Source organism: Bidens hawaiensis, unplaced genomic scaffold (genome assembly GCF_021521415.1).
Source record: "Bidens hawaiensis isolate Kalapana, Puna unplaced genomic scaffold, B.hawaiensis_p1.1 tig00011227_1, whole genome shotgun sequence".
In the NCBI taxonomy this organism is placed as follows: Eukaryota; Viridiplantae; Streptophyta; class Magnoliopsida; order Asterales; family Asteraceae; genus Bidens; species Bidens hawaiensis.
Window position 1 is genome coordinate 157 of NW_027491872.1, and position 21,181 is coordinate 21,337.

Here is a 21,181-nt window from a genome sequence, read left to right on the forward strand (position 1 = left end):
AATCTTTACTCAGACATGATCAACAACTTCACGTGTCTGGAACAACTCATTTTATAAACATTGATTTTGTGGTTATTCCTACACGCATAGGGATCAGTTGGACATACGGACCCAAGCCATGAATGTCATGGGATTCCCTTGAGCATCAACACATGTGACCTCTTGCCAACTCATGTCTTTACCATCATCTAAGAACATATCTCGTTTTACAGGTTCGGTTTGTTTAGTCTTAACTTTCCAAATCTGTTTTGGTTTAGTAAAACACGAAAGAACAGACTTTGGAGTTGAACTTGTTGAAATAGAACTCTCAACACTCTTAGCATTGTTTGATTTTTCAAAATTGAATTGCCCTTTACCATGTTTAAAATTATCTGAGTGCAAACCTGTCGTGTTAACCTTGAAACCTTGAGAGCTCTTCACCTAAACAGTCTTCCTTTTCATTGTACGGTATAGACACTCTTTCGCCAGATGCCCACCATTCCCACATGCGAAGCACGCCTTCATTCTCTGATTTTTTGCTAAGTTCCAATCACCATCAGAAGGTTTAACTCTGGAATTCCCTTTCGTTGATGTTTTAGATGAGACCCATTTCATCAGCTTAGACTGAGACCTTCCTCTAAATGTAGCCCCTTGATTATTCATATAATAGGGTACGTAAAGCTGATGAACACAGTTTCTGGCTATGTGACCCGGAGTGACACAATGGTAACACGTTTGCCTTTTAACACCAGGTGAACTGTCAACCTTTTTAGGGTTCTTAGCCCTTTTTCGACCTTCTTTAACCTTGCAAATCTTTTCACACAGAACCTTTTCAAGATCGTCATTCTGGCTATCACAGTTCTCAATGTCAACATTTTCAGCACATGAAATAGAGGCCACAAGATTTTTAACACATTGAAGACCAGGCTTGATTTCCTCTAAGGATCCTGATCCAATAGTTTCATATTGAACCTGTTTACCATATTTCATGTTCTCCTCCCTAGCCTCTTCCTCCTTAGTTACAGGCATACTCGTATAGTTATGATTAAAAGGAGGAGGCACCTTTCCATATCCTAATCCCTCAAGCTTCTGAGTTGTATACTTTAATTAAAACACAATCATGTTCTCAACCATATCACTTGAAACATCAAACTTCTTGAAAATGAACTCGGCATTATCAAATTTATTTGTTAATTTTGTTATCTCCAACTTGAATGCTTCTAACTCGGCAATTAATTCAGCAATACGCTTCTTAGCATCTAAGTGGTGACAACATTTCACACTAAAATCCTTTTTAAGTTGACGTATGTCCTTATGTTGTGCATCTATCTTTTCTTTATACAGTTTCTCGTTTTTCATAAGGGTGTAGTTTTCACATTTGACCCTTTCCATCTCCCTTACCATATCGGAATATGCTAATGTATTTGAATCTATCTCTGTAGGTGAACTCTTCATGCTCTGAAGTACTACTGGTGAGGGAGCAGACTGATTTAGAGTACTTTAAAAAATTGCGAAGGGTTGTGGAGAATCCATTGAGCAATTAAAGAATTACTCTGATTTTCCTGCCAAATTTTTTCGAAAGATATGATCGCCAAAATTCTCAAGAAAGATGTCCCACTCAAAAGAAGTGTCTAGGAAAAATTTCATTCAAATATAATTTTTTCGGATTTTCCCGCCAAAAAGAATCACCAAAAAATATTTTCGCCAAATTTTTCAATAATGAAGTCTCACTTATAAGGAGTGTTCAGGAAAAATTTCGTTCAAGAAAATTTTCCCGCTAAATTACTTTTATTACCGAGAACTATTAACTGAAAATGACCGAGAACGAGCTTTGACTGAGAACCCTTGAAAATAACCGAGAACAAGTGTTGACCGAGAACAAATTTTTGACCGAGAACAAACGTTGACCAAGAACGAAAGTGGACTGAGAACAAAGAATGACCGAGAACTCAAAGAATTGACCGAAAACTCTTTAATATGGCCGAGAGCACTTGGTTTTGGCCGAAAACTCTTGTTTTTGGCCGAGAATGCTTGTTTGTAAGCCGAAAACGATCAGATCTGGCCAAAAACTTTGGAAAACAGATGGTGTCAAACTTCTAAACAAAACGAATATCAAAACGAATATGGAAAACATATGGTGTCAAAACTTCTAAACAGACGGTGTCAAACTATTTGAGAACAGGCTTTATATCACTTACAATAACGAATGGTGTCTCATTCGTTACTAAAATATAACGAATGAGGCTAACTTAACGAATGGAGCTTTGGCCTATAAATAGGCAGCTTATGTTCATAATTAAGTGAGAGAGAGAGAGACAGAGAGATCTAAGTCATTATTTCCTCTCCGTAAGTTAATTACTCTCTATAATGTATTCATCCTTATTTATCAATAAAGTAATATTTAATGTATCGATCTTGTGTTGATGTATCGGGTTAACGGTTAGATCCGGGCTCAATAGAGTTTCAAGATAACCCTACCCTATATATATATATATATATTAATAATTGATTGATTGGTAATTATTTTGTTTCATTGTATCTTTTTTCCTTTAATTTTGCCATTTCTTTCAAATAATTCATCTTATTTTTTTAACATTTGACAAATCCCGTGTATAAAGCAAATCCAATGGACATCTTAAAATTTAAGAGGTACAACCTTGATTGCTTTAGATACAATCCACATTGCATAAAGTTTTGAGTTCTTAAGGGCAATGTGGTAATTTTGTTATCTTGTATACGATTAATACTATTTGATTCAAAAATACTTACAAATATGGTCCTTCAGCTTAAATAAAGTTTTGTTAATTTGAGTAATAGTTATATATTATCCCCTTATTTTAAATCAACTACCCCCACGACATTTAAACGACCATAACTTTTTTCACTTAAAAACGAATATTTTATTATCTTTAATTTGAATATAGTATTGCTATAGTTTTTTAAGTTTGTGAGAACTAATATGTTATGTGATAGTCGGTTAGACTGAAACATGTCGGAGCACGAAGGTTCGGGTCATGGGTCAGAACTAGTAAGGGACAATAGGTCGATACAAAAAATGGCTAAGTTGGTTCGAGTCAAATTCGGATGGTTCATATTGAAAGAAGCCCGTTTAGAATAGGTTTCTGGTTAGAATAATGTCGGGTTGGAACAAGTTTCTTTAAAAGATTTTTTTCTTAAATTACTGTACATTTTAGCTTTTCTTCTTGATTTAAACCGCAAGTTACGCATATCAAACACCACGTAACGCACATAACACAACTTTGGCAAGCGCTCAACTCAACGTCCCACACGAGTAATCTGCGTAAGTTACGCGCACCGTGTCGATTACGCATGTTTATGCCAGTCGACATAACACACTTTGTTATTGTAACGATTCCGACGAAACCCGGTACACCCTAACCGGTAGACAATAGTTACGTCATATTTAATGTCGGAAACATGAATTACCATGGTAATTATACGAGAATACATGGTTCATTGTATTGATTGTATTTGAATATATAATTCACCGTATTGAATATGCGATCAAACGATCGACAGTTATTGAAACCCGATTGAATCGAGGGTTCAATTATAGACGAGATATATGGTATTTAGTGATGTTACGAAGTATTAAAGCTGCGGGATAAGTGGATTAAAGCACAGAAAAAGGATTTCGATTTAATAGTATGTCGGTACGTTAAACGAAACCTTTAATACCAAACCGAGCAAGAGACGATCGATCAAGCCGAAAAAGATGCACAATTATTAATACTATGATGTTTTAAGTTAATAAATGTCATGGTTTAAGTTTTTAAATCGGTTTTATATATATTTCATTTTTTTAAGCCGAAAAACGACCGTTTTAGATTCGTTTTAAGCCGAATTAAACGTTTAACCGAAAAACGAACTGAACCAGATTATCCAAAACATTATCCGGATTACGAGAATCCAAATATGTGGCTTAAAATGAAGTTTTGGGTCCCACCCCACCCATCCAAAATTCCGATCGGACCTTAAGTCCACAATCCCATTTTTATTTTCTTTTTTCTCATCATCCATTCAACAATCTTTCATCTCTCTCAACTTAACATCCAAAAATCCGGAAATTGAGCAAGAAAACCGAGGTAAAAATCGTGTTATATACGAGTTCATCTTCGTTTCTTGAGTTTGTTTGCAAGAAAATGAGGTTTCAAAGATGTAAACCGATTCTTACATGATCAAGTGATGTATACGGGTTATACAAGGGATCTTGGTCCAAGAAAGGAGTTAAACGAACCAAAAACGAATTTTTACGGTTTAAATCTTTGTTTTTGAATCATAACCGAAACCATGAAAGAAATGGCTTGATCGTGAGCGTAACTTGCTTGGTATTGTGGTATGTTGTTTGTAGGCTCTGTGTTTAGTGGTAGATAAGGCGGAAAGACGAGTTTGTAGCTTGTAGTGGCGGAAAACGAAAGGTATATTCGGTTTATGTCGGTGTATGTGTTTTTGGACAGATTGTTGGTCGTTTAGAGTTAGGTCATGAAATTTTACAGGGATGTTCTACACATGAAAATAAGAGTTCTGTGAATTTTTGGATAAAGGATGAATATTTGGTGAATTTAATGCTCGGTTTTGGCCAAAAATGGTGAAAAATAGTTAAATATCATGAAAAATTCTGGAAAATTGCAGATAAGCTTTTTATATCATGTATAAGTCACACACAAAATTTGAGGTCAGTTGGAGAAGTCTAAGTAGGCTTTTCGGTTAAACGAGTTCTAGGGATTCTAGCTCGGTTTTAGTGAAAATGGCATGTAAAAGAAGATTTTGGTTCTGGAAAAATTACAGGGGACTATGTGGATGGCAGGGGACATCCAGGAAAAATTTGGGATTTTTCTAAGGTCGTTTGGTATTTACGACATATTTAGTGTTTAAATGGTGTTTAAAAATAGATAAATAAGTTTTAAATATAGAAATTAATTCTGGAAATATTTTTATAAAATTCCCCACTGTCAAGAAGTGATTTGTGCAAAATTTCAAGATCCGAGATTAAACGGATAATTATTTGTGCTAACTATCAAACTTTTAAAGTTAAAACGCGTAAACCGGTGAAGTTCGCTTAAGCGAGCTGACTGGTGTATAAAAACCCTAAAAATGAACTATTTTCATATAATTGAGATAAACAAGTAAAAATGAATCATCCAAAAATAATTCGGATGATTTGAGTAATTTTAACCTATTTTAACAGTTTCCGGTACGCCAAAGACGGAAACGGGTCCCGCGGCCAATCGGGACGTCTAAACCGAGCTATAATTTCACATTTTAAATTAAATTATCAAACAACCACTATTTTCAGGTCGTGTGTGACCAAACTCATTTTTGAAACATAAAAACGGATAATCGTGCTAGGCACGCAAAACGAGAAAAACGACTAATAGCAATTGTGACCATGGAACTCTAAACGATATCACAATCTGAGTCCGGAAAAGTGTTTCTGGGTTAACATTGCCCCCGAAATGAGTACAGGACTGGGTTAACAGTGTCCCCAGATGTACCGGTTGATACGATTAAAGTTATATTAATAATGAGTGTATAATAACGATCGTAGGGATCATATTACAGATTGGACGTGTTAATTGATAATGACTGTTGTCACCTGCTTGCATGTGCTAAGGTGAGTTTCACGAGCCCCTTTTTCTGAATTGTTTCAAATGTTTTCCCGGGGCGGAAGCATGTTACTACTGAAATATTTAAGTACATACTGAACGCATGGATTTGCGTGGATTTTACTGAACGCATGGATTTGCGTGGATTTATATATATTGTTTATTGTACGGGAATCGTACGGAAATGTACTAAGATGGTAATTGTCTGAGTTGTTAATATTGTAAGGTCCCGCAACAGTGTTCTGGGTACCAGTGTCCCCAGAGGTTATTGGAAGTGTTCTGGGTTAACAGTGTCCCCAGAGATTATTGGAAGTGTTCTGGGTTAACAGTGTCCCCAGAGGTTATTGGAAGTGTTCTGGGTTACCAGTGTCCCCAGAGGTTATTGGAAGTGTTCTGGGTTAACAGTGTCCCCAGAGATTATTGGAAGTGTTCTGGGTTAACAGTGTCCCCAGAGGTTATTGGAAGTGTTCTGGGTTAACAGAGGTTTCACTTGTGGGCTCAGCATAATTACATCGATAATATTATATTTTGATATTGATATATCATGGTTTACTAAAATTGTGAAACTCACCAACTATTCGTAGTTGACCCGTTTTCTCACATGCTTTTCAGGTACAATTAAGATGAAGTGATTGCTTACGTGCTAAGTGCTTGATGTGTGTAAGATTTGCGTGCAGGATATTAGGATACATTATAACAAATAGAATTGTGTATCGTATTGTATGATGTGTGTATCACCTAGACGTTAATGAAATACAAGATAAATGTAATTTGAAGCATATTAATATATTCAGTTTTCTTTATAAACAATGTGGTTGATATCAGACGAGTCTGTCGCACCCCGTTTACGTTTCCGCTGCGGTTGCGGGGTGTTACAGAACTTGGTATCAGAGCCATTGGTTATAAAAGAATTAGGATGTCTTTAAAAGATACCTAAAATATAACCAGTAGCTCAAGTATTATAGGATCTGAATATCAACTAATAATTTATAGTGACGAGGTCTGGATGAACTTGGATGGACAAGTGAGTTGTTATGGTCCGGAACATAATAACTGACTTGTCCGCACGAGGGAATTCAGGGGAAGTCACGGGGTACATTAATAGGTAAAAATGGCAACATATGTGTAAAGTATATAATATTATTTATGCGTGCTAATGTGTATATATATAGATGTGCATATCTTGTGGGTACATGTATTGAGAAATAGGACCCGGATAAGGAACCGGGGGATGAAATAATAAAAGTACCGAGGATGCTGAAATTTCTAAGAGCATCGGTTGATGATGAGGCTGACTTATCGGGTCATAGTTATGATAGTACCAAGTTAGATCTCCCGTTTGACATTAACCAGAAATATCTAGTAACCGTCACTCCCAACCAAAATTGATAAGTTCCTTACCCTACCAACACCTGTACCGTATATCCTAATAACCCCCTATGTTCACCCGAACCACCGACCCTCATGTACGGACGAACCTGTACCTGAACCCGTTCTTATTCCATCAAAAAAAAATTGATAATAAATGAGCAGATAAAGATATATATATTTCTATATATATGTGTTTCTCACTCTCAAGCATATGAGTCATACCACCTCCAGATCGAGAATCACCGACTTTAGCGAACCTAGAACGTCTGAGGACATTGACTGAGCAAGTGATAGAGTTTTCCATAATAGTAATTGATAATATTTGAAGGCAACCCATGTTGCGCAATTACCTTGAACCTTGCAACTCCCTATGTTATCCTTACATCCGTTAGATGCCTATACCCATTTATACTCGAATAGAATGATTACCTATACACAAAGAGGTGTTGGAATCATTATAGCATAATTGGTTATTCGTTCGTAGGTGGTATACCGCGTATACCGGAAATACGAATAGACACGGATATTATAACTCCGTGGTACGTAATCGTTTGGTGCTCACGGTGAGCATGTATCGGTTATGCTGACATGCAGAAGGATATTGAAATCAAATATATTAAACATTAACCTTGTTGAGAAAGATCTATATGTCGGTTGGTGACAAGGATTATGAAACATATTTGAAGGTTAACTGACTTCAGGTTAAGTCCATGTGAGATCATATTTGTGGGACATATATATACTAGATACTGGTATGTGTAATATGTATGATAATATTTGGTGTGTATGTATACCTGTTGTTATGATTGAGTTGGTAACGAGTTAAACGGTGAGATTAATATTGATTACTGCGTACGGGATGAGTACGGCAGAATGACATAAAAAGAGTAACTCCAATGATGGAGATTGATATGATTCAGTGGATTGCTCAAAGATAGCAGGTGATGATACCGAATGTCGTATCACAGATCACTGCTAGTGTTGATGCAAATGTGATCGCAGACTTATAGATCGAGCAATCACATGATTATGAATATTTTAATTCTTAGTGTTATTACTAAGAGTGATAATGTCCCACCAGATACTATTGTGACTACAAGTATTAGTTATAAACTAAACATGAATAGTAGTCGTAATGAATTAGATCCGGTATGAAGGATATGTTGTTGTTTGTGGTAAGGAAATTATTAATAGCGTACTGATGGTAAAGGGAGGAATAGATTAACGAGTAGATAGAATAGATCGAAATGGTTAAGGATATTGGTAAGAGACTAGAACATTGTGTAGTGAAATATGCTACAGATATGTTGGTAGATTATGTTGCATCGTGATGGAACACGATGGTACAAAATTATTGTTAGAAAATTATTGCTCAGAGGACATGGCCGGAATTTAAAATTCTTGTGCTAGAGCACTTTTATTCGAGTAATTAAGTTCAGAGATTGGGAACTGAGCTATAAAAAAATAGAAATGTTGCGTGCTGATTACTTAGAACACGCTAATAGTTTGAAGGAATTGTCATGTCTGGTAACATGGCTAATTACCCCTGAAACTAAGCGAAGTGAGCGCTATATTGGGGACTAACTCCATCGATAAGGAGTATAGTCAATCCGGTAAAATATACAACCTTTGGATGGGTTGTGTCACAAGCCAGCATCGATATACTTAACTCTATGGGAAGCGGACTGGAAGGACGTTAGGTGAGACGTCGGGTGTTAAAGAAGAGAAGTGATAAAGGCATAGTGCAAGATAGGCCTTTGAATAAGTATGTAAGTCCTACAACCCAGAATTATACTAAGACTAGTTCTGGTGTGAAAACATGAACCGCATAAAGGGTCCTTCCCTAAATGTGGAAAATATGGTTATCGGCAGGAAGAAGAATGTCGAGTGATAGTAGGCCACAGGTGTAGTAAAGATGGACGTAATGCCACAATTGTAGAACCAAGTGAAGCCATGTGAACCGACAACCCCAACCCATTCGTGTACAACCACTCCGAACCCAACAACTTCAATAACAATCCATCCAAAGAAATCAAATTATGCCAAACAGTTGTACTTGTTAGGAATGTGGCAGTACAGAACGTTTCAAGAGAAATTGCCCAAAGTTGAACCAAGGTGTTGTTGGAAGATGAACCTCATGACAAGCATCAACCTCTGATCAAGCAAGGAGCCGTGCTTTTGGGAGTAATTCAAATAAAGCAAGTCATGATCCAAAAGTGGTATTAAGTACGTTGTAGTTTTAAATCAATAGACTTCAGCGATATTTTTACGGTTGTCGATAGAAGTTAGCTCCTGTTAACGTCCTATCATTTGGAAAGATACCGATTAGTGAAACTATAGAACCCTATACTGTAGAATCGCTAACGGTAAACCCCTAATGGTTAACTAAATTGTTCGGAATTGTCCTATTATTCTGAACGATTAACCTTTCCTTATTGACCTACGACCAGTAAAGTTAAGAAGTTTGACGTAATAGTTAACATGGACTGGCTAACTCGACATGAAGCTGAAATCAATTATGAAAAGAAGATGATTAGAAGCTCTCCTTCGGACGATGAAGCGATTAGATACAGAGAAAAGTGTACGGTATTATGTTACCACTCTAATCTCATTTGGAGATGTTATAGTATTTACGACAAGAAGACGTGGTGTATTTAACAAACGCGTTTGCCAAAGTATTTAAAAGAAAACATACAGAAGATATCCCGGTGGTACGCGAATTTCCACAAGTTTTCCCAGAAGAACTTCCTGGATTACCGCCAACCCGACATGTCAAATTCGGAATCAATTTAATACCTCAAGCTGGCCCTGTTGCTAAAGCATCTTACCGACTTACACCAACTGAAATGCAAGAATTATTGGATAAGGTTTTATACGACCTAGTTAGTCACCATGGGGTGCACCAGTGTTATTTGGGAAATGAAGGACGGAAGTGTTAGGATATGTATTGATTAGGGAGAATTGAATAAAGTGACGATCAAGAGTAGGTACTCACTTCTTCGAAGTGAATGATCTGTTTAATCAACTGCAAGGGGCGATTTATTTTTAGAAAATTGATCTTAGATATAGTTATCACCAAATGAGAAATCCAAGAGGAGGACGTTGCAACAACAGTGTTTCGGACTCGCTACGGCCATTATGAATTTTTAGTTATGCCTTTCGGGCTAACAAATGCGCCGGCAGCATTCATGGAACTCATGAACCGAGTCTGTAAACTTTATTTTGACAAATTTTTCATAAAATTCATTAATGATATTTTGATATATTCGCAACGTAAAGAAGAGCACGAACGACGGTTAAGGAAAATTGTGGAAGTGTTAAAGCAAGAGGAGTTGTACGCGAAGTTTTCGAAATGTGATTTTGAATAAAGAAGGCATAATTCCTTGGTCATGTTGTAAAGCAACAAGGATTTCACATAGATCCAAATAAGATAGAAACCATTAAAATTGGCAGTCACCCAAGGCGCCATAGGGAATGCGCCAATTTTTAGGACTAGCCGGAGATTATCAGTGGTTTATTGAAGAATTTCTAGCATTACCCAACTCATAATCCTTTTTACAACGCAAATGTACAAATTTTATAGATGATAAGAGACCGCAGTCTCATATTCAACGAAAGAGGGGTCGAGTTGTTAAGCGATTATGACTGTGACATCCGTTATCACCCCGGCAAGGCTAACGTCGTAGCCGATGCCTTGAGTAGGAAAGATCGGGTTAAGCCATTGCGAGTGCGAGCACTGGGGATGATAGTCCAGTCGAATCTTTCGGACCTGATTCGAGTCGCTCAACGTGAGACGTTGAAAGAGGAACAATTGGAAAAGGAGGAACTTTACGGCAACGAGAAGAATTTCTGTAACATCCCGAAATTTCAAAGGTAATATTAATTATATTACTTATTAATAGATGGGAAGTTTACTCGGGTTATCAGGAAATAAATAAAAGAATAGGAGTTGGTATGGGTCGGGCTAGTGTCGGGTAATGGAAGTTGGTTATGGACTTGGGTTAATTGAGATAGGTTAAATGAGAATGTAAGACGTGTGGGCAAGTGCACCTGGGAGAATGCAAGACTGGGACAGACAGGTGCTATCGGTGTGGAAAGAGTGGGCATTATTCTCGAGAATGCCCTGATCGTCCAAAGTGCTTCAAATGCGGAAAAGCTGACCACATGGCTAGGGATTGCAAGGAATCAGGGGCGGTAGGTGCGAAAGGATGAAGACTTTGGGAAACTGCAGAGAGGAACACCTGATGAAGGAATAATTGCTCATGCAATGGTTTTATTAAATTACATTTGCTTAAGAACTTGTTTTGTGTTAAGGTTTAAAACTTATGTTTATCTGTGGCGTGTAATTATTTTGAGTTTGGTTAAGAATGATTATTATGTTATGGTGAAATGTTGTTTTAGACAATAGTGTTAAAAGTACTAATCGAAACCCTTAGAAGGATGAGATGAGTCTTGGTGCATCGAGGGTCTCATGGACAAGCTACCTTAAATAGCTAAAACACATGACCACCATTCGATGGCTGTAAAGTCGGAAGTAGGAAGGGTAACTCAGAAAGCGAAGGCAATTCTATAAAACGTGTAAATGTAAGAAGTTTTCCTTTTATAGGGAATAAGTTAGGTTTCGGGGACGAAACCTCTTTAAGGAGGGAAGACTTGTAACATCCCGAAATTTCAAAGGTAATATTAATTATATTACTTATTAATAGATGGGAAGTTTACTCGGGTTATCAGGAAATAAATAAAAGAATAGGAGTTGGTATGGGTCGGGCTAGTGTCGGGTAATGGAAGTGGGTTATGGACTTGGGTTAATTGAGATATGTTAAATGAGAATGGGATTTCAGGGATATAAATACCCCCAAAATCCCAAAATATCTCATTTCTCACCAAACTCCCTAACACACACTCCTTACACCCTCAAAACACGCACATTCTAACCGATCTAGATTCGAAGCCGAGACCCGAGATTTGTTGATAGATCTGAGTTGGTAAGGTAAGAACTAATCTAACAAAGCTATTATTACTGAAAATGGTTAGGATTGGATGGGTTAACCGGACCCGAAACCCAACTGCCCAAATCGGACCCCTAAAACGTCGATTTTAGGCCGATTTGATGGTTGGGGTTTGTAGGCGCCGATCATACGGTTCCGTGGGTACCAAAATCGAGTTATTTGGCTAAGAAACGAAGGAGTTATGGGCAAACAGATCTGCAGCGCGACAACTTCGCCTGCAAGATTAAGTTCGCCTGATGAACTTCGCCTTCAAGCGTAACTTCGCCTTCAAGCGTAACTTCGCCTAAAGATAACTTCGCCTACGGTCAAGTTCGCCTAAGGATAACTTCGCCTGAAGCCAAGTTCGCCTAAGGTTTAACCTCGCCTGAAGCCAAGTTCGCCTAAGGTTTAACTTCGCCTGAAGCCAAGTTCGCCTAAGGTTTAACTTCGCCTGAAGCCAAGTTCGCCTAAGGTTTAACTTCGCCTGAAGCCAAGTTCGCCTAAGGTTTAACTTCGCCTGAGGTGAGGTTCGTTTAGAAAATAAATTAAAAACCTAATGGAAAATGTGTTAAGGTAGTTATCGAAAATAAAATTTTTCCAAGCTGACCTGGCAGCTTAACCCCAGCCAGGGGCTCTGCCCCTTGGACCCCGCTAGGGGCTGCCGCCCCTAGAACCCCGCTGCCAGGGGCGCTGCCCCCGGACCCCCGTTCGTTGTGGGTCATATAAAGATAGAAACGCAACATAAGTAGTAGTAGCTAATTGATACGTGTAAATAATATACAGTTAGCCGTGCACAGCTCAAGAGGGGAATAACTATTAACGGAGAGCGTAACAGTATTCAGGTGAGTTTCTAGCCCCATTTATGTGTTATGTTTTCAGGGCTGTGTGCATACTCGATGTGTTGTTAATACATTTATCCTAAGTGATAAGTGTATGCCATATGTGATATATGTGATGGATATGAATGGTTGCTTGTCGGTACGCGAACTATCTTCGGATATTGCGCGTACTGTCAGGTCAAAAAATAAAGGTACGTATATTATACATCGAAGATGTATGAACATTACAAATGAATACTTGTCGGGGCGTGAACGATCTTCGGATATTGCACGTATCGACAAGAGGTATGGTTGTTAAATGAATGATGTAAAGAACGCCTAGGGTGTTCTTATGCTATGATGTAATTATTGTATATGTGAAGTAGGTGTATACAGGTACACGAATGGTATGTGAGTTCTACGTTCGACATAGTAAGTTAGGATGGCAAATCCCTCTAGCTTTTGTCGGACATAGACTCGGCTGGTGATGGCGTAGTTAAGGACTGCGGCCTTATACGTAAAGTAGATGATAGATGTAAACGTAGTTAAGGACTGCGGGCCTTATACGTAAAGTAGATGATAGATGTAAACGTAGATAGGGACGGTGGGCCTTATACGTGTTACAGATAATAGACGACAACGTAGTTAAGGACTGCGGACCTTATACGTATTATAGATAGGCATCAGCATAGGAAAGGACTGTGGACCTTATACGTGCTGTAGTTGTATTGTGGTAGCATAGGGGAGGACTGCGGACCTCGTACGTGCTATGGTTTAGGTTGCAACATAGGGGAGGACTGTGGACCTTGTACGTGTTGTGGATGTAGGATGGTATAGGGAAGGACTGCGGACCTTGCACGTACCATAAAGGGTGAACATAGGTAAGGACTGCGGACCTTTGTACGTGTTGACGACCTTGAGTACAGGTATAGACGGTGAACTATGAACGTACTCTCGGTAGACTGAGGTTAGTGATTGTAGATATGTATGTATGTATGGTAGCAAGTATGTAAGTAGAACAGAAGGGTAACTAGTGAAGTATGGATATGTATCTACGGATATGTATGTATGTGTATGTATTGTATGGCGTTCGATTAACTAGAACTCACTCAGCGTAGCTGACTTTTAGTATGCACGCAGGTGAGCTGATTACAGAGTTAGCATGAGGATGACACACGGCATGGATTGAACGGCTGGCATCTGAAGAAAGAAGTAAAGATGTTTTAAATATAAAGTTTTGTGTTATGGTATCAAAGAAAAGGTTTAACGTTTTGTAACAAATGATTGATGTTTTATATTCCGCGAAAAGTTTTAATAAACTCTGATTTGAAGAACTGTGTTTATGAGTAAATCCGACGCTAAAGTAGGGCTACCGGGTTCGGGGCCTTACAATTTCGAACAGCGCGTGGACGAAATTCTCTATTTCAAAGATCGGGTTTGGATCCCGACCCTCCATGACCTTCGTGAAGTAATCATGGACGAAGCGCATAGATCGAAATATTCCATACATCCGGGATCGGATTAGACTATTGATGATACGAATATCTGAAAGGATTTTATTAACGGCCGAGTTTGGAGAAAGATATGGTTACGTATGTTGGTGAATATTTAAGTTGTGCAAGAGATAAGGCTACATACCGAAAACCCTTAGGAACGCCACAACGACAGAAAATTCGCCAATGATAGTGGGAACAATTACATTGGATTTCGGGACGCAAATTCCCAAGATATATCAAAGGCATGAGGACAATTGGGTAATCGCGGATCGATTAACCAATCCTCGCATTTCATTCCAATCTATGACGATTACCACAATGAATTCTCGCCCAAACTTCAGATGGTGAAATGGTATCTCGTCGTGGAGTACCATTTTCAATGATCTCAGATCGAAATAGTCATCCTACTTTCATTATTGGAAGGCGGGGAAGGAAGCATCGAGAGCTTGAAGCTTTCTATGGGTGAAGTAATTATCACCAATTTGTAAATTGAAAATGGGCGTCAATCAAGCCATAAGATTTGAATTGATTCGAGAAACAACCAATCGGATTTATAATATTTAAGATGAGTTGAAAGCATCGCGAGATTGGCAAAGGATTTATGCAACATTCATAGGAAACCATTGTCATTGGAAAGAGGTGACAAGGCATTTTTAAGGCATCACCTTAGAGAGGGGATATGAGGTTTGCCAAAACCGAAAATAGCTCCTTAATATATTGGGCCTCATGAGACTATCTCCATGATTGGTCACTTAGTTTATTGATTAAAGTATTCCAGGGGCTAAGTACTACACATAATGTTTTGCCATGTATACGGATTGAAAAGTGCCTAAGCGATGAGGCAATGAAAGTACTAGTAATAGAGGTACTCATAGAAGACATGCTTGATATCATAAATAATTCCGTTGAGATAGTAGACGGGAAAACTAAACAGTTTGGACACACCAAGCTTTATTGATTAAGATTAAGTGGAATTCACAGCGAGGACCAGATTATACCTGGTAACGCGAGGGTGAATCCTGAAGGAAAAACCCCCACCTTTTCCCTCGGAAGGAGATAGTGGACGTGTAAAATTTCGAGGACGAAATTTCTTAACGGGGGGAGAATGTAACGATTCCGACGAAACCCGGTATACCCTAACCGGTAGACAATAGTTACGTCATATTTAATGTCGGAAACATGAATTACCATGGTAATTATACGAGAATACATGGTTCATTGTATTGATTGTACGTGAATATATAATTCACCGTATTGAATATGCGATCAAACGATCGACAGTTATTGAAACCCGATTGAATCGAGGGTTCAATTATAGACGAGATATATGGTATTTAGTGATGTTACGAAGTATTAAAGCTGCGGGATAAGTGGATTAAAGCACAGAAAAAGGATTTCGATTTAATAGTACGTCGGTACGTTAAACGAAACCTTTAATACCAAACCGAGCAAGAGACGATCGATCAAGCCGAAAAAGATGCACAATTATTAATACTATGATGTTTTAAGTTAATAAATGTCATGGTTTAAGTTTTTAAATCGGTTTTATATATATTTCATTTTTTTAAGCCGAAAAAACGACCGTTTTAGCTTCGTTTTAAGCCGAATTAAACGTTTAACCGAAAACGAACTGAACCAGATTATCCAAAACATTATCCGGATTACGAGAATCCAAATATGTGGCTTAAAATGAAGTTGTGGGTCCCACCCCACCCATCCAAAATTCCGATCGGACCTTAAGTCCACAATCCCATTTTTATTTTCTTTTTTCTCATCATCCATTCAACAATCCTTCATCTCTCTCAACTTTAACATCCAAAAATCCGGAAATTGAGCAAGAAAACCGAGGTAAAAATCGTGTTATATACGTGTTCATCTTCGTTTCTTGAGTTTGTTTGCAAGAAAATGAGGTTTCAAAGATGAAAACCGATTCTTGCATGATCAAGTGATGTATACGGGTTATACAAGGGATCTTGGTCCAAGAAAGGAGTTAAACGAACCAAAAACGAATTTTTACGGTTTAAATCTTTGTTTTTGAATCATAACCGAAACCATGAAAGAAATGGCTTGATCGTGAGTGTAACTTGCTTGGTATTGTGGTATGTTGTTTGTAGGCTCTGTGTTTAGTGGTAGATAAGGCGGAAAGACGAGTTTGTAGCTTGTAGTGGCGGAAAACGAAAGGTATATTCGGTTTATGTCGGTGTATGTGTTTTTGGACAGATTGTTGGTCGTTTAGAGTTAGGTCATGAAATTTTACAGGGATGTTCTACACATGAAAATAAGAGTTCTGTGAATTTTTGGATAAAGGATGAATATTTGGTGAATTTAATGCTCGGTTTTGGCCAAAAATGGTGAAAAATAGTTAAATATCATGAAAAATTCTGGAAAATTGCAGATAAGCTTTTTATATCATGTATAAGTCACACACAAAATTTGAGGTCAGTTGGAGAAGTCTAAGTAGGCTTTTCGGTTAAACGAGTTCTAGGGATTCTAGCTCGGTTTTAGTGAAAATGGCATGTAAAAGAAGATTTTGGTTCTGGAAAAATTACAGGGGACTATGTGGATGGCAGGGGACATCCAGGAAAAATTTGGGATTTTTCTAAGGTCGTTTGGTATTTACGACATATTTAGTGTTTAAATGGTGTTTAAAAATAGATAAATAAGTTTTAAATATAGATATTAATTCTGGAAATATTTTTATAAAATTCCCCACTGTCAAGAAGTGATTTGAGCAAAATTTCAAGATCCGAGAGTAAACGGATAATTATTTGTGCTAATTATCAAACTTTTAAAGTTAAAACGCGTAAACCGGTGAAGTTCGCTTAAGCGAGCTGACTGGTGTATAAAAACCCTAAAAATGAACTATTTTCATATAATTGAGTTAAACAAGTAAAAATGAATCATCCGAAAATAATTCGGATGATTTGAGTAATTTTAACCTATTTTAACAGTTTCCGGTACGCCAAAGACGGAAACGGGTCCCGCGGCCAATCGGGACGTCTAAACCGAGCTATAATTTCACATTTTAAATTAAATTATCAAACAACCACTATTTTCGGGTCGTGTGTGACCAAACTCATTTTTGAAACATAAAAACGGATAATCGTGCTAGGCACGCAAAACGAGAAAAACGACTAATAGCAATTGTGACCATGGAACTCTAAACGATATCACAATCTGAGTCCGGAAAAGTGTTTCTGGGTTAACATTGCCCTCGGAATGAGTACAGGACTGGGTTAACAGTGTCCCCAGATGTACCGGTTGATACGATTAAAGTTATATTAATAATGAGTGTATAATAACGATCGTAGGGATCATATTACAGATTGGACGTGTTAATTGATAATGACTGTTGTTACCTGCTTGCATGTGCTAAGGTGAGTTTCACGAGCCCCTTTTTCTGAATTGTTTCAAATGTTTTCCCGGGGCGGAAGCATGTTACTACTGAAATATTTAAGTACATACTGAACGCATGGATTTGCGTGGATTTATATATATTGTTTATTGTACGGGAATCGTACGGAAATGTACTAAGATGGTAATTGTCTGAGTTGTTAATATTGTAAGGTCCCTCAACAGTGTTCTGGGTACCAGTGTCCCCAGAGGTTATTGAAAGTGTTATGGGTTAACAGTGTCCCCAGAGATTATTGGAAGTGTTCTGGGTTAACAGTGTCCCCAGAGGTTATTGGAAGTGTTCTGGGTTAACAGTGTCCCCAGAGATTATTGGAAGTGTTCTGGGTTAACAGTGTCCCCAGAGGTTATTGGAAGTGTTCTGGGTTAACAGAGGTTTCACTTGTGGGCTCAGCATAATTACATCGATAATATTATATTTTGATTTTGATATATCATGGTTTACTAAAATTGTGAAACTCACCAACTATTCGTAGTTGACCCGTTTTCTCACATGCTTTTCAGATACAATTAGAATGAAGTGATTGCTTACGTGCTAAGTGCTTGATGTGTGTAAGATTTGCGTGCAGGATATTAGGATACATTAAAACAAATAGAATTGTGTATCGTATTGTATGATGTGTGTATCACCTAGACGGTAATGAAATACAAGATAATGTAATTTGAAGCATATTAATGTATTCAGTTTTCTTTATAAACAATGTGGTTGATATCAGACGAGTCTGTCGCACCCCGTTTACGTTTCCGCTGCGGTTGCGGGGTGTTACAGTTATCCAGTGCCGGTTACATGTGTTCAATCATCAGTTTCACGCGTATTGGCTTTGTTAGTGTTAAGCGTCCGATTTCGGGTTATGTGCGTACCACAATTGGGGTTACGTGCGTATCGACGTCGTTTACACGTTCGATGCAGCGTTATGGCTCGTACCGACGCCGGATTGTGCACGTACAAGCATTGTGCGACACACATATCGGCACTGGTTAAGCGTTCAATGTCGCGTTACACGCATACCATAGCAAGGAGGATACGTGTTGGATGCTGTTTTTACGTGTGTACCCCGCCACAAGTTGTAAAAAGGGAAAGAAAACAACATTAGTAAGATACTCTTATGTTGATTTGCTACAAGTTTTGGTTACTGAAGAGTCGGTTTGTATCCTACCCGCAACTCTTTGCCTTCAGTTTTTATAAATACCAACTGCAATCGTCCGGCTACCACTACGCTCTGTGATCCGTTTTCTCAAGCTTTGTTCTCATATTCTCGATAGCTACCCCTGTAGATCTCTTCATTTCAGGTATTCACTGTGTGCTTCATTACTTCAGTGCTGTGCTTATATAGTTATATTAATTTGTATTCAAGTCGCAACATTATCCATGTATTAATATGATATAAGCAGTTTAACTATTTAGTTATCACGTTTTGTAGACTGTGTATTGAAATTATATAAATGCATAATCTCAATACTTATTGTTTTATTAATTATATTGAGATTTAACAACTATTGATGGGCGAAAAGTATGCTGTTGATCCAAATCTGATCACTTCTAGCTTGCTTTCGATCCATGTTACAGTTTGAATAATGGGAGGATGTTCGTGTGAGGACGGCTGCGGGTTTGTTTCTCCTCGAACGGTTGTTTTGGTTGGTAAAACCGGTAATGGGAAAAGTGCTACCGGGAATAGCTTGCTTGGAATGAAGTGTCTTCTATCAAAGAGAAGTTCATCTGTTGTTACAGTTTCATCTGAGTTGCAGACGACCACACTCAGAGATGGTCAAATGCTTAATGTGATTGATACTCCGGGTAATATAATTTTCTGTACATAAGTTACTTTTCATGTTTCTATGGTTTTGTTTCGACTGCTAAAACCGACATTGTTCTAGGGTTGTTTGATCTGTCTCTTGATTTTGAGTTTATTGGGAAGGAGATTGTCAGATGCATCAGTATGGCTCAGGATGGTATAGATGCATTTCTAGTAGTCGTTTCAACCTTCAGTCGATTTTCTGAAGAAGAACGAGTTGCATTAAGCGGCTTGCAGACATTGTTTGGAAGAAAGATATATGATTACATGATATTAGTATTCACCGGTGGTGATGAGCTTGAGGATGATAACCAGACGCTGGAAGAGTTCTTATGCGGCTCTCCGGAATCGTTGAAGGTGGTATATTAGACGGTCTTTGTTATTAATATCTGCATGTTTTATATTTGAGATGTTATTAATTGCTTCATCTTTAGTTTTTTTATTAACATTTAGTAATCGTTATTGTTTTAGGAAATTATTAGCCTGTGTGAGAATCGTTATGTCCTTTTTGATAACAAGACGAAAGATGAAATTAAGAGATCGAATCAAGTGAAGGAACTTCTTTCTTTGGTAGCCATGGTGTCTTCAAGGAATGGTGGAAGACCCTATTCTAATGAGATCTTTAGTGACATTAAGGTGAAACTTATTTTAATTTTATTCTTATCATTTATAAGTATATACTATTGCAAAATATGACAGCTGTTGTATTTAGTCGCATGTTAGAATTAATCTAACTCAAGCTGATAGATAGTTCAGTAGTTAAATTTAGTTACTTTGTTATTTTGCAAGCTTATTGAATATATTGCATGGTCAGATGTTTGACAAAATCACCATGACTTTTAGGTAACTTTGATATTCTGTAGTAGAATCAGGTATGTGGCAAGGGGTGCTATTCTTCATGTCTGAAAACCTAGCTACCAAAAGCTAAATCCCAATGGGGGGTGCGACTTTCAGTCAATTAACAGAACTGTTGAAAGTTGCACTCTTGCGATTTAGCCTTTGGCATATTTTAAAAGCTGTACTTTCATACCGGTCAATAATCACACTTCCTTTGCGACTTATTTCTACAACAGATTAACAAACCCACCTGGAAATCATGGCGGTTCGATTAAACTTCCTAACCATGCAAAATGTATATGTATGCTGCGTGTCATTTTGCATGAAAAAATTGAATACTGCAGCACAGATTCTCTCACAATTAATCTTTCTTTAAGTTTATTGGAAGATTAATACCAACCGTATATGCTTCACAGAATCAGACTCAGGAACTTAAAGAACAGGAGATATCGGTGGATGAAGAGAGATTCAAGCACATATATGATTGGTACATATCTTTATATGAAAATTTTATCTTAGCCCATATGAAGACTGTTTTGAAATGTTTGTAGCGTGAACTGACATTGGGCAAATGCTATATTATCGTTTGACAGATTGAATCGAAGCTCAAGGAAACAACTTTGAAACTTGAATGACAATTGGCAGAAAAGAAAGCGAAAGCTGATAAGAAAAAACTAGATGAAGAATGGAAGCTGCAGGGTAAGAATGAGCAGGTGGCGTGTGTTAAGACACAAAAGAAAGCAGAAACTGGCAAGAAACCAGAAGAGGTGAAAGAGCAGCCGGCTAAGGAAGTGAAGAAAGAAAAAGCTGCAAAGAAACCAGACGAGGAGATAAAAATGCTTAAAGATAAGTTACAGAAAG

General features: G+C 37.8%; 1 protein-coding gene across 1 annotated transcript; it reads left to right on the forward strand.

Moving 5' to 3' along the window:
* The first annotated feature begins 19,079 nt into the window (after nucleotides 1–19,079).
* LOC143537521 (immune-associated nucleotide-binding protein 9-like) lies at nucleotides 19,080–20,206 on the forward strand. Its single transcript, XM_077031270.1, has 4 exons — nucleotides 19,080–19,485; nucleotides 19,566–19,840; nucleotides 19,955–20,119; nucleotides 20,183–20,206. The coding sequence occupies exons 1-4, from the start codon at nucleotides 19,266–19,268 to the stop codon at nucleotides 20,204–20,206; spliced, it is 684 nt and encodes a 227-aa protein (XP_076887385.1). The 5' UTR covers nucleotides 19,080–19,265.
* The last annotated feature ends 975 nt before the right edge of the window (nucleotides 20,207–21,181 follow it).